This window comes from Oncorhynchus gorbuscha, linkage group LG10 (genome assembly GCF_021184085.1).
Source record: "Oncorhynchus gorbuscha isolate QuinsamMale2020 ecotype Even-year linkage group LG10, OgorEven_v1.0, whole genome shotgun sequence".
In the NCBI taxonomy this organism is placed as follows: domain Eukaryota; kingdom Metazoa; phylum Chordata; class Actinopteri; order Salmoniformes; family Salmonidae; genus Oncorhynchus; species Oncorhynchus gorbuscha.
In genome coordinates, this window is record NC_060182.1 from 69,481,593 (window position 1) to 69,505,248 (window position 23,656).

Consider the following 23,656-nt stretch of genomic DNA (forward strand, 5'->3'; position numbering starts at 1 on the left):
ACTGCTGCAACTCTCTGTTGGCTGGGCTCCCCGCTTAAACCCCTGCAACTTACCCAGAACACCGCAGCCCGCCGTCATGTTCTCCTATGTCACCCAGCTCGTCCGCACACTCCATTGGCTTTCAGTCGAAGCACACATCATCTTCAAGGGGGAAGGGCCCTTCCTTACCCTCAGGCTATACTCAACCCCTAAAAAAGAAATGGCACTTGTCTTCTAGCACTGACTTTGCTGATAAGTACTTAATTGAGGGAAAATGTACTCACTACGATTGGGATGTTGTCTGGAGATCTCCAGCTATCTTGAGATTAATGCACTAATAGCTCTGGAAAGAACGTCTACTAAATGACTAAAACGTAACATGCAAAATGATCCATCTAAATATTGTTGCATAATAAGAAGTATGCACAACATTAGGAGATTTTGAATCTCTACAGAAATGAAATTCTATCATCTCAGCTCACTCTGGTTTCGGTAACAGCTACCCAACATTACTCCGATATGGCATTTAGGGGATGAGTTTTCTCTACCATGAAAACTGACTCCCAGAAATACAGGCCTCATTTCCACAGTCTGACAGGAACATCAGCAAACACTACTGCTCTGGGAGTCTTTGACATTTCACATTTCACAGTCACATGTTTTGCCTTTTTCTCTCTTTCGTGTCCTTAATTCTTGGTGCATTAATAGCTTATCTGTGTTTTGGAGAGAAAGATCCCAATTCCTTTCCTGGAATATGGCCTGAAGCAGGGGCCTTTTTAGAAGGAAAATTACAAGATAATTGGGTCCTGAGGCAGGTATGGCCGAGCATTTTGCCTGCACAGTAACTCACTGAATTACAAGCAGCTGCCACGCTCAGATACGACTAGCAGATAGAAAAATACAAAAATGACATTTCACTTCCTTTTGAAATATAGTGGCAGGATATTAGATCACAAAGCGTGGCTCATGTCTCAGTGGGTTAGGTCTTCAATAATGCAGGGGGTGTATTGCTCTAGTAGCAAAATCCACCTCCACTGACATGATAGATTGTTTGTTTTTATTCTCCCCTGAAGTAAAATGATAAAAGATTCATAAGTTACTATACAGTTAATTGTTTGGTTGCTGCTGTGCTGCTGGCCCTAGTCAGCACTGGATAGGGACTGCTATCTGCTAAGACAATCATACTGTTCAACACTGAGTGGGGCCTGGATAGTAATGAAAGATCAACACAGTCTCACAATCAATTCGTGCATATATGTACAAAATGCATTTCAGCAAATTTCGTGCGTTTTTGTGCGTTTTTCTGGCTTAATTCGTGAGAAAAGACACAAATTTATGTGCTTCTTAATTCGTGTGAAAAGACACTAATTTAACCAGTAGGCTACACACAAGTCTTTTCAACAACCATATAGACGCGATAGTTTATATTTAATTTTTGTTCTTAAACTCGTAGGATCAGCAAAATCCCTTGAGTTGCCCACCTTATGCAGGTTTGGTCCTCGGTTGGTTGCCATGTGTCCAGTGGTGTGGTCATGATGTCTAGGTCCGCTTGTCAACGGATGTGGAAAGCATAGTGCAACCCTGGAGTTTGGTTTCTAGTTTTGAGTCGGTTGATCCACTTCCATCTCTGACACGTGGAAGTGGAAACCGGAGGGGGGAAGGGATGGGGTGCACTCCACACATATGCGCGTAGCCGGCCAAAGTTGTGGGCTCAATGGTTGCCCACTTGTAGATTGACCCATTGTTTGGGTTAAAGAGTTGTCTGTCCGTAGGGTGGGGGTTTGGTTTAGGTCCAGTTGGAGTTAGGGTTAGGTATAGTTAGTAGAATGGTTAAGGTTAAGGTTAGGGTAAGGTATAGTCGCGTATATGGTTGTTGCAAAGGCTTGTGTGCCTACTGGTTAAATTCGTCTCTTTTTGCCCAAATTAAGTAGCACATAAATGTGTGTATTTTCGAACGAATTGAACCAAACAAAAATGCACAAAAACGCACAATCTGCTGAAATACATTTTGTACATATATGCACGAATTGGATGTGAGGCTGGGCTGGAAAGATAGATATATATTAATACTGAAATATATCTTCCAAACCACATTGCTAATTTATTCCATCATTAGAACATCCCCCCCGATCACAGACAGGCAACAGGGCTGTGTTAGAGGGAGGCGGCGGCTGTAACCTGCTGCATGTAACATATACCATTATAAAGCACTTGTTTTCACTCTCTGATTCAATCAAATAGCCTCCCTACCATCAAAGACCTCCAGGCTAATATGTGGTTATTAAAAGGCCATTAGAGGATCATAATAAGTGGCCTGGCAGGGAGAGGATGACAAGGTGACAAAGGTCACTGAACCTTCCCCTCTGTCTGTCAGGAGAACGAGGAGCCAGCCATCCCCCGGGAAGGGGACAGATACAACCTCATTTGAGGGGAGCAATGCTAGTGACTCTAGTACTCTGTGGCTCTAAGTAGGTAGAATGTCAAAGTTGTAAGGAAATATGAGCTTTTAAAACACTGTTCTACACTCATTATTGAGTTCAGCTCTCATTGAAGTAGGGGGGTTCTCAGAAAATAAGTTGCTGATTCCTTTCCCATATAAAGCACACTTTGCACATTGCTACATTGATCCTGGTGGGTTCATGTTGCTCTCCAACAGCAGAGTGGGTTCCTAATAGTATCTGTATGTCACTGAGGGAGCCAGTGGGCATTTCCCCAAGTGATGCACTGGTGAGGCTCCTTGGCTCTCTCAGAACAGACTTTTTCAATTTGTCTCCCTGTTGTCAGAGCAGCATCCTACTTTCTTAATTTGGGAATGTTCTAGTAACACTCTGGAGGGCCAAACACAGGATACAGGTAACAGGCACAGTGCTGAATAGAGGAGGGCTGTCACACTGTGAGGGAAAGGAATGGGACCATTGATTCATGAAGCCATAAAAACCTTCACTCTATCAGGGCAAGGGCCATGACAGTTAATCCATGTGTGTCTTAAAAGTCAAGGGTCATGACAGATAATCCATGTGTGTCTTAAAGGTCAAGGGCCATGACAGATAATCCATGTGTGTCTTAAAGGTGAAGAGCCATGACAGATAATCCATGTGTGTCTTAAAAGTCAAGGGCCATGACAGTTAATCCATGTGTGTCTTAAAAGTCAAGGGTCATGACAGATAATCCATGTGTGTCTTAAAAGTCAAGGGTCATGACAGATAATCCATGTGTGTCTTAAAAGTCAAGGGCCATGACAGATAATCCATGTGTGTCTTAAAAGTCAAGGGCCATGACAGATAATCCATGTGTGTCTTAAAAGTCAAGGGTCATGACAGTTAATCCATGTGTGTCTTAAAAGTCAAGGGTCATGACAGATAATCCATGTGTGTCTTAAAGGTCAAGGGTCATGACAGTTAATCCATGTGTGTCTTAAAAGTCAAGGGTCATGACAGATAATCCATGTGTGTCTTAAAGGTCAAGGGTCATTACCTCACTGATTGCCTGTGTGCTCCAAGACATTAAGGATTAAGATAGAAGACAGCATCATTTTGGGGTGTGGCAATTGTTTATTCTTCTATCCTTGACAGGGACTGCAGCGATGCTGTGTTATCAGATTGTACATGGTACTTTATCATGAGGCTTCATATAATGGTAACATCAGGAGAAAAAAAGAGAAAACATCCCTGTATATCAAGACTTTGGTAAACTGTGTGTGTGTGTGTGTGTGCATGTGTGTGTGTGTGTGTGTGTGTGTGTGTGTGTGTGTGTGTGTGTGTGTGTGTGTGTGTGTGTGTGTGTGTGTGTGTGTGTGTGTGTGTGTGTGTGTGTGTGTGTGTGTGTGTGTGTGTGTGTGTGTGTGTGTGTGTGTGTGTGTGTGTGTGCACTCTAATGGATGGGATAAGGTGGCTCCACCCTAACCCACATGAATTTTCAGTGTAACCAGAGAAGGCATCGCATCATCCCTGAGCAGGAAACAAACTGTTTTATTTCAACACCTTTTGCTGTTATTTTAACTCTTGAAATACCAATGACCTGTTAGCATCCAATGATCATGTATGGTCAGGAATACACTGACCATACATCTTGGTGCAGAATGTCAACATGTCCATTGCATCAGCAATATTCTGGTCATTTCATTATAACACTTTGACTAGACAGCTGTGTACAGACATAAAAAAGGCTTGTTTGGAGGACTTCAGGCTGCCTCTGTCTCTGGTAGCCCACCACTGTTTTGTGCATTAGTAATAATGACAGGCAAGAGAAAAGGCATAGCAAGCATTTGTATCTGCTGTGAAGATACCTACTTTACAGGACAGTTACTGGTCAGTAGTCATTTCAGTAATAAGTAGAGCTTGATCAAATTAGTTAAATTCCATCAAACCAAAAACTTTAAAGAGTCTGTCTAATAACACAAAAAATGGCCTTCTCTGCGCTTTGATTGGCATGGCACACTGCAGCCCATGGGCCTTGCTTGTCCTGTCCTCCCTCCAGCACCCAATGAGTAGTGTACTCTGGAATGAAGGAATATAATTCCTCCTTCTCTCACATAAGGAACAAGTAGGTCCATGTAGATGTAGATGAGTCAGATGAGTGCCTAAGGAAACCATCTTCCCACTAACCTAGTCACCACAACCCAGTGACAGACAGGAAAAGACCCTGAGGCACTCAATGTCAACATTGCAAAGTCAAACATCAATAATGCATACTGTGGTTTTCTTAAGCTTCATGAACCCTCCCTGTGCATTTATTTGGTATATCAGTAAGACCAGAAATTAGACTTGGATTGGATGTAAAGATGTTGAGCTACCACAATGAAAATAACAACAGTCTGTTGTTACGATAAATGAGTGAAGAGGTGTGGAGTCAGGCGCAGAGAGCAAAGATGTGGGAAAAACAACACGCTTTAATGTCCCGGAAACATAACATGTACAAAAGTGGAAACACAAATGAACAGAAATATAAACGGACAGCGTGAAACCCAAATGCCAACAAAAATACACTCAACAACAAAACAGACGAACAAGCCCGCACGAAACAGAAGCGGGCTAAACAGACTATATATAACCCTATCCTAACAACCAAACTAGAAACAGGTGCTACCAATTAGACAAAACTAAACGAACACAGAACAACGGATCGGCGATAGCTAGTAGACCGGCAACGATGACCGCCGAGCGCCACCCGAACAAGAAGGGGAGTCACCTTCGGTAATATTCGTGACATCTGTAACTGATTCTGTCTCAGCTGTGAGTATGCTGTCTCCTGTTTGTATAACAACATACATTGTTCATCTCGCAGCCACTCCAGATAGATAAATTCAGTTGTTGCTTTTTATGTTGAGCACAGCACAACAAAGCGTACGCATTCCGAACCAGCATTCACCCCTTATTCTCATCCAGACAGGGCTAATGAAGAGAGAGAGAGTGGGCTTCACTGACTGCAGCAGCTAAATTGGTATCAGTACAAGGTGGCCGTGATCCATCTGATGCCCACAGAGAGAATCTATCTATCTCTGTGCAGCTTGCCTTGCCTTGCCTTCTGAAAATAGAACAGTTCTATCCGTCTCTCACTCAACACAGCCACCCTGTTGTCAAGCACTCTGTCTTACAACTTTGACATTTTAGTAGCTTGGCTTTGCCTCAGACACAGAGGGAAAGAGTGCAGATGAAAGGATGCAGCTTGGAAGTGAGTGATTGGCTGTGATTTTGGCTCAGATTAAGGACTGTGTTGGTGGTGAAATGTGAAGAAAAAATCACTTCCTTGCAGTCATTTTCAAATCTCTCTGTGTCACCATGTTGTAAGTGGAGAAACTTTGTAAAGTGCTAACCAAGCAAACCTGACACAGTAGCAGCAGGGCAACTCTTCTTCCAGTGCCACAACTTCCATTTTAACTCTTCTGTTGTCGTTCATTACCCCACATGCAATGAGGGTTCACTATAGCATTTCTTCCCCAATTACAGTGCAGGGATAAAGTCAGGGGACCTTATTAGGCTACAGACCCTCTGGAATCCCACTGGTACTCAGGATGCAGATGGTGTAGGATGTGTTTGTTTGGCCTAAGTGCCTTGAAGAATACAGATGTAGGATCTTAATTTGAGACCGTTTTCTATAGCAGGAAAATGCAGCAACAGGAAATGCAGCAACAGGAAATGTTAATTAGTATGTGGATTATAACTAATGGACATTTTTTTGTAGAGGTTGATTCATTTTACGTTAGGGCAAATCAAGTCATTTTAAAGTGGAAATTACAAACTATTAGAAGCCTTTTTAGACCATGAATACAAGTGTCAAGTTGTATTCGTCTTATGTACAGGATACACATGGTATACACCGTTCAACAAAATGCTGACTTGCAGGTGCCTTCTGGACAATGCAACAACAATTAGAAATAATAAAAGATAAGAATACGAAAATAAAGTAAATCAGTAGAATACATTTTTGCATAAGTATAATACAGGAAAGCACAATTTATAGTCCAATATTTACACATGTTTTGGGGAAGGGGGGGTTGGGAGCAAGTGTTTAAATTGTGCGCTATTTAGCTATCATAATAAGAGCCGGGGGCCGAGATATCAGAGTGCTCGGTCACTCATTGTTTTTAGGCGTGTCTTTGAAGTCTTTGATCATTTGACTGGAGGGATCAAATTATGACCCTTCACCCGGAGCAGTTGTTTTCAATAGATGGACTGCAGTTTTAGTGAATGAGATCCAAAGCATTGGCTGTGTTGGTCTTGATATAGGATATTATAGGGTTACTTGTTTCTATCCTGGAATTGCTCATGCTTTTCAAGTACATCTGTCATAATTGTGTCTCTTGAAATTAATCTTAGTTCTAAAAGTGAACCATTCATTGTGACTGAGGGATTCAAAGGCTTGTTCGTGCTGTCTGCACTCATGCAACACATTGAGTCTGTAACAACAGATGATTGCATGGGAGAATGTTTTTCTTGTATTCGTGTTGTTTCTCTTCATCCCTGTGTTTCAAAGGGAAGTGCTGACTACTGACTAGATTATCCCTCTCTACAGGCCTGATCGGTAATTGTAAATTGAGTCTATCTGGCTCTATTCCCATGTAGGGAGAAATTCAACAAACTTTTAATTGCTCCGTTCCCCTCGTCTCTATGAATGTTGCTATGGAAACTAAATCCCATGTAGACCCTCCTCTTCCTTCCCATTCTCCCACTACACGCCTATATTAAATCGAATGAAATCAAATCAATTTGTATTTGTCACATGCGCTGAATACAACAGGTGTAGACCTTACAGTGATATGTTCACTTACAAGCCTTTAACCAACAAGCAGTTTTAAGAAAAATAAGTGTTATGAAAGTATTTACTAAAATAAACTAAAGTAAAAAATAATTACATAAAAAATATATATACAGGGGTCAGGTACAGACCAGTCGAGGTAATTGGGTCAAACCGGCCGTGATCGGGAGTCCAATAGTGCGGTGCACAATTGGCCCAGCATCGTCCAGGTTAGGGGAGGGTTTGGCCGGGGTAGGCCATCATTGTAAAATAATCATTTATCCTTAACTGACTTGCCTAGTTAAATAAAGGTTGAATAAGGAAAATAATAATAAAATTAAGGCAATATGTACATGTAGGTAAAGTGACTGTAAAGTGCGATAGCAGAGAGAACAGTCTATGACCAGGGTGGCGGAAGTCTTTGAAAATGTTTAGGGCCTTCCTCTGACACCGCCTAATATAGAGGTCCTGGATGGCAGGAAGCTTGGACCCAGTGATGTACTGGGCTGAAAGCACTACCTTCTGTAGTGCCTTGCAGTCGGAGGCCAAACAATTGCCATACCAGGTGGTGATGCAACCAGTCAGGTTGCTCTCGATGGTGTAGCTGTATAAATTTTGAGGATCTGAGGACCCACACAAATCTTTTCAGTCTCTTGAGGGGGAATAGGCATTGTCATGCCTTCTTCATGACTGTCTTGGTGTGTTTGGACCATGTAGTTTGTTGGTGATGTGGAAACCAAGGAACTTGAAGCTCTCAACCTGCTCCACTACAGCCCCGTCAGTGAGAATGGGGGCATGCTCAGCCCCCCTTTTGCTGTAGTTCACGATCATCTCCTTTGTCTTGATCACTTTGAGGGAGAGGTTGTTGTCCTGGCACCACACTGCCAGTGTTGTGTCATTGGCAAAATTAATGATGGTGTTGGAGTCGTGCTTGGCCATGCAGTCATGGGTGAACAGGGAGTAGAGGAGGGGACTGAACACAAACCGCTGAGGTGACCCATGTTGAGGATCAGCGTGGCAGACGTGTTTTTACCTACCTTTACCACCTGGGGGAGGCCTGTCAGGAAGTCCAGGATCGAGTTGCAGAAAGAGGTGTTTAGTCCCAGGGTCTTTGGCTTAGTAATGAGCTTTGAGGGCACTATGGTGTTGAACGCTGAGTTGAAGTCAATGAATAGCATTCTCACATAGGTGTTCCTTTTGTCCAGGTGAAAAGGCAGTGTGGAGTCCAATAGAGATCGCGTCATCTGGGGATCTGTTGGAGTGGTATACAAATTGGAGTGGGTCTAGGGTTTCTGGGATAATGGTGTTGATTTGAGCCATGACCAGCATTTCATAGCCCTTCATGGATACAGAGGTGAGTCACTTACCTTTGATGATCTTTATATAGTTGCACTCACAAGACTTTGTTTTGTTCGATAAAGTCCCTGTTTATATCAAAACACCTTTGTTTGCGCATTTTGTTCAGTAATCCACAAGCTCAAACGCAGTCACAACAGGCAGACGAAAAATCCAAATAGCATCCGTAACGTTCGTAGAAACATTTCAAACTGTGTTTAAAATCAAGCCTCGGGTTGTTTTTAGCCTAAATAATCAATAATATTTCAACCGGTCAATAACGTCGTCAATATAAAAGGTAAACAAGAAAGGCGGACTCTCGGGTCGTGCGCATGAAAAATCTCTGGGACACTGTAGGGTCCACTCATTCAGAGTGGTCTTACTCTCTCATTTTTCAGAATACAAGCCTGAAACCATTTCTAAAGACTGTTGACATCTAGTGAAGTGCAATTTATGTCCTAAGTCAATGGGGGCGGCAGGGTAGCCTAGTGATTAGAGAGTTGGACTAGGAACCGGAAGGTTGCAAGTTCAAACTGCCGAGCTGACAAGGTACAAATCTGTCGTTCTGCCACTGAACAGGCAGTTAACCCACTGTTCCTAGGCTGTCATTGAAAATAAGAATTTGTTCTTAACTGACTTGCCTAGTTAAGTAAAGGTCAAATAATAAATAAAAAATGGATACTGTAATGGCATTCAATAGAAAACTAACTCAGGTTTTCGCCTGCCAAATCGGTTCTGTTATATTCACAGACGGTATTTTAGCAGTTCTGGAAACTTTGGAATGTTTTACATCCAAATCAACCAATTATATCCATATCCTAGCTTCTGGGCCTGAGTAGCAGGCAGTTTACTTTGGGCATGCTTTTCATCCGGATACGAAAATAGTGCCCCCTACCCTAGTGAAGTTATGAACAAATTCTTATTTACAATGACGCCTTACCCTGGCCAAACCCTCACGACTCTGGGCCAATTGTGCGCCGCTCTACGGGACTCACGATCACGTCTGGTTGTGATACAGTCCAGGATCGAACCAGGGTCTGTAGTGATGCCTCTAGCACTGAGATGCAGTGCCTTAGACCGTTGCGCCGATCGGGAGTTGAATTATTATATTCCAGTCTGTGCTAGCAAAACAGTCAGGTAGCTTTGCATCTACATCACCTGACCACTTCCGTATTGAGCGAGTCACTGGTGCTTCCTGCTTTAGTTTTTGCTTGTAAGCAGGAATCAGGAGGATAGAGTTATGGTCAGATTTGCCAAATGGAGGGCGAGGGAGAGCTTTGTTCATGTCTCTGTGTGTGGAGTAAAGGTGGTCTATAGTTTTTTCCCCTTCTGGTTGCTCTTGTAACATGCTGATAGAAATGAGTTCAAACGGATTCAAGTTTCCCTGCATTAAAGTCCCCGGCCACTAGGAGAGCCATCTCTGGATGAGCATTTTCTTGTTTGCTTATGGCCTTATACAGCTTGTTGAGTGCGTTCTTAGTGCCAGCATCGGTTTGTGGTGGTAAATAGACAGCTATGAAAAATGTAGATGAAAACTCTCTTGGTAAATAGTGTGGTCTATAGCTTATCATGAGATGAGCAAAACCTTGAGACTTCCTTAATATTAGATTTTGTGCACCAGCTGTTATTGACAAATAGACACAGACCACTACCCCCTGTCTTACCGGAGGCAGCTGTTCTATCTTGCCGATGCACGGAAAACCCAGCCAGCTATATGTTATCCATTTCGTCGTTCAGTCGTTCAGCCACTACTCAGTAAAACGTAAGATATTACAGTTTTTAATGTCCCGTTGGTAGGATAGTCTTGATCGGAGCTCATCCAGTTTATTATCCAATCACGTTGGCTAATAGGACTGATGGTAGAGGCGGTTTACCCACTTGCCGTCGGATCCTTACAAGGCAACCCGACCTACCTCCCCAATATCTCTGTCTCTTCTTCATGACGGGGATTTGGGCCTTGTCCGGTGTTTTTAGTAAATCCTTTGCGTCCGACTCGTTAAAGAAAAAATCTTGGTCCAGTACGAGGTGAGGAATTACTGTCCTAATATCTAGAAACAATTTTTGGTCATAAGAGACAGTGGCAGAAACGTTATGTACAAAATAAGTTACAAATAATGTGAAAAACCACAAGCACAATTGGTGAGGAGCCCGTAAAACGTCAGCCATCTCCTCCGGCACCATTATTAGTCTCTTATTAGTCTCTTTAACAAGGGAGCTCCAACTGGCCCAAGCAGGCAACTCCCATTGCCATCAACACTTTGACCATGTAGGCCTTGGTTCTGAATCACACACACATTCACACTTGGGCTTTTCCTGTGGACCTCGGCTCCAGTAGGCCTGCAGGCTGAACAGTCGATCAAGCTGCAGCTAATTGGGTCTTTTTCAGTATGCTGCACCTCTGCCCCATCTTACCAGAGCAGGCTCAGAATGTTGAATGACCACTGAGGTTACTGGCTGAAAAGTTAACAATGAAAACTGCTGATGCCCTGCCTGTGGCAATGTGAAGGTGCTACAGATTAACTGTCTGAGCAGAGTATGTGACTCAGACTCACTTCTAAAAGTTTGGCCTGTCGCTGTAACAATGTCTGGATTAGATTTTTATAAGAATAAATACATTTTCAACATACTGAATATTGCAGAAGCAAGGTTGAAGCGGTCACAGTCTTAGCTGTGGAAACATGGCTGAGGGTTCTTTTTCAGAAGCCCAATGCCCCCCCTGAAATGAGTCGTCTTATGCTACAGTGCATGATCATAACTTCCTCCTGCATTGTGTGCCAACCTTACAGTTAAACAACCACAACCCAAAGACTATCATCAGAACAATGAAACAGCAAGGACATGGTAGGATATGGATTTTCACCTTCTGGAGCTTAAATCCAAACCAGGATTTGAGTGATTATGCTTTTTCTCCACGCTGAAAGATTCATTTAGATGTGTTTGCAGTACAATCCAGGCTTTCCTGTGATCAAAAGGATGAGCTATGTTGGTGGAGGAAAATGGCTTCAGTAAGGTGCAAAATGATCCGCTTGGGAACAGGAACATACTGTCATAAAACACTGAAAACGCACACATAACTGACATGTATCCTGTTGAGAATTATCATGGGACTATTTCCAATACACATTCATCAATTAATGCATTTCTGTTTTCAAGACATTCTACATTCTACATTCTACATTCTACATTGTTGATAAGTCAGCAGGAAAGAGAGTAATGGCTTGAGCGGGTACATGGGTTTCGTAATGACTGCCTAAAGCACTAGGGAGGGAGGTGAGTGACTGTAAACTTTACTGTATGTGTGGATTTGGTTTCTCCACTTTTGGCCTTTCCAGTCATTGCTTGTCCTGCTGCATGTGAGGGTTGTCCCAGTAGCTGTCACAGTTTCTCTCCCTGGTGAAACAAATCCAGGAGAGGCTCCCTAACACCCGGAGCCCCCTCTTCATGATTAGACCTGCAGCAGGCCCCCCTCTGGACCATAGAGGGTACATGGAGACTCTCTCTACCCCAGCAGCCCTCATTCACAACTGCATCCCTAGAGCAGACCAGACCAGCTGGCACCAAGCTAGATATCAGCTTGCTATTCCCACAGTGTGATGCCTGGCTGGTCCTAGGAGAAAAAAAGTATGTTTGATTTCTTGCCTAAAAGTTACTTGCTCCATAAACAGTTCATTGTGATGGCTTTGGACTGTTAGAAAGCATGCACTAATCCATATGAAGATATCCAGAGCAAGTCAGAAGAATGTACTGGGTCTGTGAACTCTCACTGCACGTAGAAAGAGTTTACACTTATCCAATATGCACTTATCAGAAGTCTATTCTATATTTCAAATTGTTGGGCTCTGCTCATATGTTAATTGAGCAGTACAGAGAACCTCATTTAGCAGAAAGTAGGTCAGAAAACAGTCTTAAAAGTTTTCCGATTGGCCATCATGACTTTCACAGCCATAAATGTCAATGACGAGTGTGTCTGTGGAGGTGACGGCTGTTGAATCATTAATGCTCTATTACAGCCTTATACATTTTTTATCAAGGCCTCAATTTGGGAGACTTTTCTGGTTTTATTATCTTATTATTAGCTTGTCTAGCACCATTTACAGATTTAAGGTACTGTAGTTAGTATTAGTCACAATTTGAGCAAAGGCTCTTGTCGTGACCGGTATTTAAACACATCCTGGTTGGTGGAAATGTAGTTCTTTCTCATATCCAGTAATAGCTCCCTACAGAAACACCACTGTTTCAATGAGATAGAAACTCTAGTTGGTAATCGAAACCACACAGCTTACATGGTAATAAACAAGACCTCATGGTGTTTCTGTGTTTATAAATTGTGTTTATAAGATTCCAGCATCATTAGGCTTCTGTAGGTTCAAACAGCCACTCTCACACGTGCCTGACCCTGTTACATCCACTGGGCCCTCACACTCCACTCTGTAATGGCTGGTCAGGGAGCGTCCCGGGGCGTCTGGCTGAGTGAAATGGTGGCACTCCCCTGACAGCAGCATGGGCCCTCAGTAGCCTCACTGATAAGAGAGATAGTTGACAACGGGGTCCAGCACACGCACGCGCACGCACGCACACACACACACACACACTCACGTGCGCGCACGATTGCCATTTATAGAGCTCAGTGCAGAGGGGTAAAGTGCTGTTATCGCCTGCTAGCAGGAATGTTCAGCTCTCAAAGCCCTCCACACCAAGCTGCAAACACCATTAGCTTCCATAGCGAAAAGATACGGCAAGGTTCTGTACCCCTGCCAAGTACTTCGTGTCCACTGTCATCCTATGGGGAGATAATGAGTTATTTTAAATGCTGTTATGGAGTTCAAGATCCATTATTACACAAGAACAAAATAACTCAATCCTTTCACTGTCTTTCTCAGGGCGTGTGGAGAGGCACTGCATTGTACAAAATGGAAATGGTTTCTAAGCTTTTTCCCCATTGTTTTGTCTCAAGGTTTGTATTCATACACAGGAAGGCAGTGAATATGGTTGGACTGATTGTGCCATTCTAAAATGTCTCTGCTCACAACACATCCGCTAAAGACAGGAATGTTACTGTAGCATACTGTAAAATCTCTGTTTATTCTCTCTGAAAATACAGAGTTGATGTAGTGTGGTCTCTCTCTCTCTCTCTCTCTCTCTCTCTCTTTCTCTCTCTCTCTCTCTCTCTCTCTCTCTCTAAGAGCAGTCTGTGAAGAGGTATCAACAGCACAGCAACAGCACAGTCTGTGTAAAGGCAGAAATTCTCTGTGGATGAGCTTTCATTTAATAATTCATATGAAGACACTCATGGTGAGAGAATTGTAATTATCTAGCCTCACTTTCTCCTCCTCTCCTCGGTCTGAAACATTATAGGGCTATTATTAAATCCATAAGCATCTCAAATGTGTTGCTCAGGTATATATATATTTTTTTCCAAGATGGCGTCTTGTCATGTCCCATATATATTTGTATATCTTTTCTTCGCATTCTTTTAAATATTTCTTCCTAAATCTCAACTTCAAAATACTCTCCGGCAACCCGCCTCACCCAATGTGGTGTGGATCTGTTTTTTTCTGAAGTATTTCTATTTACCTCCAAACTGGAATACCTCAACTGAAGCTAGATAGCTAACCAGCTTTCAGCTATCATCTATCAATCAGCTAACCACTGCTAGCGGTCATCCGCTAACCTTTAGCTCGGAAAGCTCTCGCCAGTTCGTACAACGCGTTTCAAACCAAAGCATACCGGATCTATTTTTCTCTCCATATACCCGGATTCCTACCACAAACTCTGAACCTTTTCATCTGGATCATCGCAGCTAGCTAACTGCAACCCGGGTTGACTACTCCTGGCTAACGTTTCCATCCCGGAGCTAGCACCAACTAGCCTGGGGCTAGCCCATGCTAGACCCATCTCCTGGCTAGGGCTCCTGGGATACTCCTGAAGCTCACTCCGGACCCCTGGAAGGATATTGACCTCATTCCGTCAATAGAGGATCCCTGGTTATTCGTTAAAAGTGCCTTCCTCACCATCTTAAATAAGCATGCCCCATTCAAAAAACGTAGAACCAGGAATAGATATAGCCCTTGGTTCTCTCCAGACCTGTCTGCCCTTGACCAGCACAAAAACACGTTCTGATTTAGCATTGAATATCCCCGTGATATGCATCTTTTCAGGGAAGTTAGGAACCAATATACACAGGCAGTTAGGAAAGCTAAGGCAAGCTTTTTCAAACAGAAATGTGGATCCTGTAGTACAAACTCTAAAATGTTCTGGGACACTGTAAAGTCCATGGAGAATAAGAGCACCTCCTCCCAGCTGCCCACTACACTGAGGCTAGGAAACACTGTCACTACCGGTAAATCCACAATAATTGAGAATTTCAATAAGCATTTTTCTACGGCTGGCCATACTTTCCACCTGGCTACCCCTACCCTGGTCAACAGCCCTGCGCTCCCCGCAACTCACCCAAACCTCCCCCACTTCTCCTTCCTCCAAATCCAGATAGCTGATATTCTAAAGGAGCTGCAAAATCTGGACTCCTACAAATCAGCCAGGCTAGACAATATGGACCCTCTCTTTCTAAAATTATCTGCCAAAATTGTTGTAATCCCATTTACTAGTCTGTTCAACCTCTCTTTCGTATCGTCTGAGATTCCCATAGATTGGAAAGCTGCCGCGGTCATCCCCTTCTTCAAAGGGGGAGACACTCTAGACCCAAACTGCTACAGACCTATATCTATTCTACCCTGCCTTTCTAAGGTCTTTGAAAGCCAAGTTAACAAACAGACTACTGACCATTTCGAATCTACCTTCTCCGCTATGCAATCTGGTTTCCGAGCTGGTCATGGGTGCACCTTAGCCACGCTCAAGGTCCTAAACGATATCATAACTGCCATCGATAAGAGACATTACTGTGCAGCTGTATTCATCGACCTGGCTAAGGCTTTCGACTCTGTCAATCACAACATTCTTATTGGCATACTCAACAGCCTTGGTTTCTCAAATGACGGCCTCGCATGGATCACCAACTACTTTTCAGATAGAGTCCAGTGTGTCAAATCGGAGGGCCTGTTGTCTGGACCTCTGGCAGTCTCTGTGGGGGTGCCACAGGGTTCAATTCTCGGGCTGACTCTCTTCTCTGTATACATCAATTATGTCGCTCTTGCTGCTGGTGATTTTCTGATACACCTCTACGCAGACGACACCATTCTGTATACCTCTGGCCCTTCTTTGGACACTGTGTTAACTAACCTCCAGATGAGTTTCAATGCCATACAACTCTCCTTCCGTGGCCTCCAACTGCTCTTAAATTCAAGTAAAACTAAATGCATGCTCTTCAATCGATGGCTGCCCGAACCTGCCCACCCGTCCAGCATCACTACAAATACCTAGGTGTCTGTTTAGACTGTAAACTCTCCTTCCAGACTCACATTAAACATCTCCAATCCAAAATTAAATCTAGAATCGGCATCCTATTTCGCAACAAAGCATCTTTCACTCCTGCTGCCAAACATACATCGTAAAACTGACCATTCTACCGATCCTCGACTTCGGCAATGTCATTTACAAAATAGCCTCCAACACTCTACTCAACAAATTGGATGCAATCTATCACAGTGCCATCCGTTTTGTCACCAAAGCCCCATATACTACCCACGACTGCAACCTGTATGCTCTCGTTGGCTGGCCCTCGCTTCATACTCGTCGCCAAACCCACTGGCTCCAGGTCATCTACAAGTCTCTGCTAGGTAAAGCCCCGCCTTATCTCAGCTCACTGATCACCATAGCAGCACTGGTCACCCCCAAAGCCAATTATTCCTTTGGCCGCCTCTCCTTCCAGTTCACTGCTGCCAATGACTGGAACAAACTGCAAAAATCTCTGAAACTGAAAACTCTTCCCTCCCTCACTATCTTTAAGCACCAGCTGTCAGAGCAGCTCACAGATCACTGCACCTGTCCATAGCTCATCTGTAAATAGCTTATCCAATCTACCTCGTCCCCATAAAGGAATTAATTCATTTATCTTGCTGCTTTGCACCCCAGTATCTCAACTTGCACATTCATCCTCTGCACATCCTACAATTCCCGTGTTTAATTGCTATAATGTAATTACTTTGCCACCATGGCCGATTTATTGCGTTACCTCTCTTATCCTACCTCATTTGCACATGTTGTAACGTCAACTCAACATCAGTGCGACGAGGTATATGACTTTCCCGAAGCAGGTCCTGTGTTCTGCCTTTCACCCAGAGCAACGGAATGGATCCCATCCTGCGACCCAAAACAAAGACGTCATAAAAAAGGGAAACGAAGCGGTCTTCTGGTCAGGCTCCGGAGACGGGCACATCTCGCACCACTCCCTAGCACACTTCTCGCCAATGTCCAGTCTCTTGACAACAAGCTTTATGAAATCCGAGCATGGGTAGCATTCCAGAGGGACATCAGAGACTGTAACGTTCTTTGCTTCACGGAAACATGGCTCACTCGAGAGACGCTAACGGAAAAGGTGCAGCCAGCTGGTTTCTTCACGCATCGCGCCGACAGAAACAAACATCTTTCTGGTAAGAGAGGGGCGGGGGCATATGCCTTATGGTTAACGAGACGTGGTGTGGACACAACAACATATAGGAACTCAAGTCCTTCTGTTCACCTGATTTAGAATTCCTCACAATCAAATGTGGACCGCATTATCTACCAAGGGAATTCTCTTCGATTATAATCACAGCCGTATATATTCCCCCCCAAGCAGACATATCGATGGCTCTGAACAAACTTTATTTGACTCTTCACAAACTGGAAACCACATATTCTGAGGCTGCATTCATTGTAGCTGGGGATTTTAACAAGGTTAATCTGAAAACAAGACCCCCTATATTGCATCAGCATATCGATTGCGCAACCAGGGCTGGTAAAACCTTGGATCATTGCTATTCTAACCTCCGCGACGCTCCTTTTGGAAGGAAGCCTTGGGACAGGCCAAATGGACCACAGGTACACCCATGTCCATAATGCTGAAACTGACCTAGAAGAAAAAACACAAAAATACAAAATACCAACAAAAAAATGTGTGTGTATGAAAATGTGTAGATATATGTGAATGCACTCTTTAGCGTCCCCACCCCTCTCCCATGCACAGCTGTGAGCTATAATTTTAATGCCGTTTTTTTTATCCCTTATTTATATTTATTTTAATTTTTTGACTTTTTGACTCCTTATTTTTTAAACATTTTTTATTATAATTTTTTTACTTCTATTTTTAAAACAAAACACCACAAACTCATGTCGGGAAAAGCAAAAAGGCGAAACTAATATACAACCGTTCTGCTAAAAGCCTTAGGGCATTCAGCCTCGGGGGATGCCTTGCTTGACCACACCCTCCTTCCTTGCTCCTGGCCTGCCCTGCCTCTTCCACTAATCCAATGTTTTCTTATGGACAGAAAACAGCAGAGGCTCTGAGCTGTCTGATCAGGTCCATTGTCTACTTGCACTTTCGGAAAAGCTGACCATGACTCCATTTTGTTGCTCCCTGCCTACAGACAGAATCTAAAACAAGAAGCTCCCACGCTGAGGTCGGTTCAACGCTGGTCCGACCAATATGATTCCACGCTACAAGACTGCTTCCATCACGTGGACTGGGATATGTTCCGCACTGCGTCCAACAACAACATTGACGAATACGCTGATTCGGTGAGCGAGTTCATTGGAACGTGCATTGAAGATGTCGTTCCCATAGCAATGATTAAAACATTCCCAAACCAGAAACCATGGATTGATGGAAGCATTTGCGTGAAACTGAAAGCACGAACCACTACTTTTAATCAGGGCAAGGTGACCGGAAACATGACTGAATACAAACAGTGTAGCTATTCCCTCCGCAAGGCAATCAAACAAGCTACGCGTCAGTATAGAGACAAAGTAGAGTCACAATTCAATGGCTCAGACACAAGAGGTATGTGGCAGGGTCTACAGTCAATCACGGATTACAAAAAGAAAACCAGCCCTGTCACGGACCAGGATGTCTTGCTCCCAGGCAGACTAAATAACTTTTTTGCCCGCTTTGAGGACAATATAGTGCCACAGACACGGCCTGCAACCAAAACATGCGGACTCTCCTTCACTGCAGCCAACGTGAGTAAAACATTTAAACATGTTAACCCTCGCAAGGCTACAGGCCCAGACAGCATCCCCAGCCGCGCCCTCAGAGCATGCGCAGACCAGCTGGCTGGTGTGTTTACGGACATATTCAATCAATCCTTATCCCAGTCTGCTTCAAGAGGGCCACCATTGTTCCTGTTCCCAAGAAAGCTAAGGTAACTGAGCTAAACGACTACCGCCCCATAGCACTCACTTCCGTCATCATGAAGTGCTTTGAGAGACTAGTCAAGGACCATATCCCCTCCACCCTACCTGACACCCTAGACCCACTCCAATTTGCTTACCGCCCAAATAGGTCCACAGACGATGCAATCTCAACCACACTGCACACTGCCCTATCCCATCTGGACAAGAGGAATACCTATGTGAGAATGCTGTTCATCGACTACAGCTCAGCATTTAACACCATAGTACCCTCCAAACTCGTCATCAAGCTCGAGACCCTGGGTCTCGACCCCGCCCTGTGTAACTGGGTACTGGACTTCCTGATGGACCGCCCCCAGGTGGTGAGGGTAGGTAACAACACCTCCACCCCGCTGATCCTCAACACTGGGGCCCCACAAGGGTGCATTCTGAGCCCTCTCCTGTACTCCCTGTTCACCCACGACTACGTGGCCACGCACGCCTCCAACTCATTCATCAAGTTTACGGATGACACAACAGTGGTAGGCTTGATTACCAACAATGACGAGACGGCCTACAGGGAAGATGTGAGGGCCCTCGGAGTGTGGTGTCAGGAAAATAACCTCACACTCAAAGTCAACAAAACTAAGGAGATGATTGTGGACTTCACGAAACAGCAAAGGGAGCACCCCCCCTATCCACATCGATGGTACATCGATGGTAGTAAGTTTTAAGTTCCTCGGCATACACATCACAGACAAACTGAATTGGTCCACCCACACAGACAGCATCGTGAAGAAGGCGCAGCAGCGCCTCTTCAACCTCAGGAAGCTGAAGAAATTTGGCTTGTCACCAAAAGCACTCACAAACTTCTACAGATGCACAATCGAGAGAATCCTGTCGGGCTGTATCTCCGCCTGGTACGGCAACTGCTCCGCCCACAACCGTAAGGCTCTCCAGAGGGTAGTGAGGTCTGCACAAAGCATCACCGGGGGCAAACTACCTGCCCTCCAGGACACCTACACCACCTGATGTCACAGAAAGGCCATAAAGATCATCAAGGACATCAACCACCCGAGCCACTGCCTGTTCACCCCGCTATCATCCAGAAGGCAAAGTCAGTACAGGTGCATCAAAGCAGGGACTGAGAGACTGAAAAACAGCTTCTATCTCAAGGCCATCAGACTGTTAAACAGCCACCACTAACATTGAGTGGCTGCTGCCAACACACTGACTCAACTCCAGCCACTTTAATAATGGGAATTGATGGAAATTGATGTAAAATATATCACTTTATAGCCACTTTAAACAATGCTACTTAATATAATGTTTACATACCCTACATTATTCATCTCATGTATATGTATATACTGTACTCTATACCATCTACTGCATCTTTATGTAATACATGTATCACTAACCACTTTAAACTATGCCACTTTGTTTACATACCCTACATTACTCATCTCATATGTACATACTGTACTCTATACCATCTACTGCATCTTGCCTATGCCGTTCTGTACCATCACTCATTCATATCTTTATGTACATATTCTTTATCCCTTTACACTTGTGTGTATAAGGTAGTAGTTTTGGAATTGTTAGGTTAGATTACTCGTTGGTTATTATTGCATTGTCGGAACTAGATGCACAAGCATTTCGCTACACTCGCATTAACATCTGCTAACCATGTGCATGTGACAAATAAATTTGATTTGATTTATATAGATTTTCCTACTGTATTATTGATTGTATGTTTGTTTATTCTATGTGTAACTCTGTGTTGTTGTATGTGTCGAACTGCTTTGCTTTATCTTGGCCAGGTTGCAGTTGCAAATGAGAACTTGTTCTCAACTAGCCTACCTGGTTAAATAAAGGTGAAATATATCTATATATTTTTTAAATATATTATGGACAATTTGAGGGTCTGCGTAATCTACTTAACACTTAGCTGGTTGGCAAGGAGACGATAGCCATAGACATACATGCTGATTGGGTCTACTTGTGATTGTTCCTCCTGGTTGTTTACACTTGTTGAAAAGCTGTGCAGTCTTACTTTACCGTCCTTGGCGTATGAATTGTATTGGCCAGAATGCTGCATATCTCTATAGTTGTCCTAGTGAGTACACAGTACTGAGGCATGCCGTGCAACTGCAACCTGCTGCAACCACTGAGGAGAGGAGGCAGTTGGCTCTTGGTGCGCTTGCTTGCTCAGAGATGACATTTTGAAGCTAAGGAGGCTGATGGATCGACTTCACACATGCAAATGTGTCAGTTTAAATGATGGAAGAGAGGAGAGGAAGAGAAGGGGGTCATGAACATGATGGAATGGCAATGGCACACAACAGGGAATTGCTTGACTTTATCACTGTTCCCTATAGGGCTCTATACAAATGACTGATAAAGAGTGTTTTCTCATTGTTTCTGACTCCTGACTACCATGCCATCTCCCATTTAACAGTGCAGATAAATAAAGATGACCCTTCTGAGATGGGGAAGTGAAGGGAGCAGCCAAATCAAATATTACACAGTCAGTGTGTATATGTGTGTTTGCCACAAAATGAAAGATTTCATGGCCAGTGAGCACAAGGTGAGGTGGGCTCTGGATAATAATGAGTGTACCAAATCATTTGGTGTGAATTTCTGGTCTGAGAGTCCAAGCTAGTGGTGCTTGGGAGCCTTGTGGTGTGACATTGGCAGATCAGGTCTTACACACTAATCCTAGTCACATCATACCTGACCTGACAACCAGGCCAAGGTTTTCACACCACATAGCCCTTATTAAGCTTCTCCACCTTAACGCAAACCTCTGCTGCAAGGAGCTATAAATGTGTGCATAATGTGTCAGTGCGACTGATATTGGCTGACTGTAGAGTGAGGGGAGTGAGGGGAAATGTTTTCCAGAGGGTGTGTGTGTATGTTTGCATGGAGGAGTGTGGTTTCCTGTCTTTGTAATGAGTTGCGAGCACGGTGCGGCCATGCCTAATTTTAGGTTGCTGATGTGTGATGTGGTGGGGAGCTCACTGCCTGCCGTGCATTTGAGTAGTGATGTTTATCTTAGCCTCTGAGGAAACACTCTGACAGACTTCCTCAACGTCTTCCCATTGGAGTGCCTTGTTACCGTGGGAACTGTGGGGCTCAATAAACAGACCTTTTTTTGCAGGCCACAGCACACAACAAGTAATCCCCATCACCATTGGATTAGAATATGAAAATGAATTATTTTTATGGAGAAACTGTGGAAGTTTAGTTCGTGCTCTAACCCTGATCACTTGTGTTGTTTCTCCTCTCCCTGTTAGATTGAAGACGTCATTATGCGGATACAGGATGAGAAGGCAGGAGGGGTGGCCATCCGAACTGTCAAGAGCTTCCTGTCCAAGATCCCCAGTGTGGTATCAGGTGACCAGCTGCATGTGTGTGTGCGTGTGTGCGTGTGTGTGTGTGTGTGTGTGTGTGTGTGTGTGTGTGTGTGTGTGTGTGTGTGTGTGTGTGTGTGTGTGTGTGTGTGTGTGTGTGTGTGTGTGTGTGTGTGTGTGTGTGTGTGTGTGTGTGTGTGTGTGTGTGTGTGTGTGTGTGTGTGAGCGTGGTTGCTGCATGTTCAGCATGTGTGTGTGTGAGAGAGAGGCAGAGAGAGAGGCAGAGAGAGAGAGAGATGACTCAGTGTGGCTCAGCAGAGCGAGAGAAGGAGTCAGAATCATTAAAGCAAATATGACCTTTCAGGCTCATTTGAATTGCTGCCTCTGCAGATTGGGACAGATGAGGCAGTCTCAGCCCGTAATGTTTTGGCAGAGAAGCCTAATGTGATGTCTGGTATGTCGCTGCCCTTGTCATTATGCAGTGTGGCTGGTTGTGTGTTGGGTGACATGGTTTAAGGGGGCAGTGTGAGTGAGTAAGACAGTTTTGGCTGTGTATGTGTGTTAGCTTGTGAGTCAACAGAGTCAACAGTATCTATGGGGCTGGTGGGGAGTGGGTGGGGGGATGCTCTCTGAGTGTGACTCACCCCCTCACATGTCTCCCTAGGCCTGCTGTGTCACACTTGACTTTCTCAGTCTCACTCCTCACTCCCAAGTGCTAACATTGTGCCAAATATGTTGCTGTCCAGGAGTTAGACAAAAGACCTGGTTTCCTGCCTATTGTTAGTCCAAGATCACATTGTTCCGTTTGAATTGTTCCTGCAAACACCTGCTCACCTATGCCACATTCAGCCTTAGCCAAGGGCATTTGTATTTGTATTTATTATGGATTCCCATTAGTTGCTGCCAAGGCAGCTGCTACTCTTCCTGGGGTCCAGCAAAAAGTAAGGCATTAATAGACATTATAATAGCATTTCTAAACACTAAAATACATTTTGCAACAGATTTCCCAATACATTAAGTGTGTGTCCTCGGGTCACTACTCTACTATAACAATCCAGGTGTACATGTGTGTATAGTGTGTATGTTATGTGTGTTTGTACCTGTGTGTTTGACTCTTCACTGTCCCTACTGTTCCATAAGGTGTATTTTTATATTTTTTCAAATCTGATTTTAGTGAGTTACTTGATGTGGAATTGAGTTCCATGTGCACATGGCTCTATGTACTGTAGTATTGTGCGCCTCCCATTGTCTGTTCTGGACTTGGGGATTGTGAAGAGTCCTCTGGTGGCATGTCTTGTGGGGTATGCATGGGTGTCTGAGCTGTGTGCTGGTAGTTTAAACAGACAGCTCGGTTCATTCAACATGTCACTTCTTACAAAAACAAGCAGTGACGAAGTCAATCTGTCCTCTACTTTGAGCCATGAGAGATTAAGATGCATATTATTAATGTTAACTCTATGTGCACATTTAAGGGCCAGCCGTGCTGC

General features: G+C 44.0%; 1 protein-coding gene across 5 annotated transcripts in view; it reads left to right on the forward strand.

Annotated features, from left to right (window-relative positions):
* Window positions 1–23,656, forward strand: part of LOC124046440 (regulator of G-protein signaling 6-like) — a 59,142-nt gene that overhangs the window by 15,528 nt on the left and 19,958 nt on the right. For 4 of the 5 annotated variants that reach the window (XM_046366800.1, XM_046366804.1, XM_046366802.1 and 1 more), the window contains exon 3: window positions 22,113–22,212. In XM_046366800.1, coding sequence (XP_046222756.1) covers window positions 22,113–22,212 — 100 coding nt within the window. Of the gene's footprint in view, window positions 1–8,424; window positions 8,567–22,112; window positions 22,213–23,656 lie in introns of those variants that run through there. The other variant, XM_046366805.1, reaches the window with a different exon arrangement.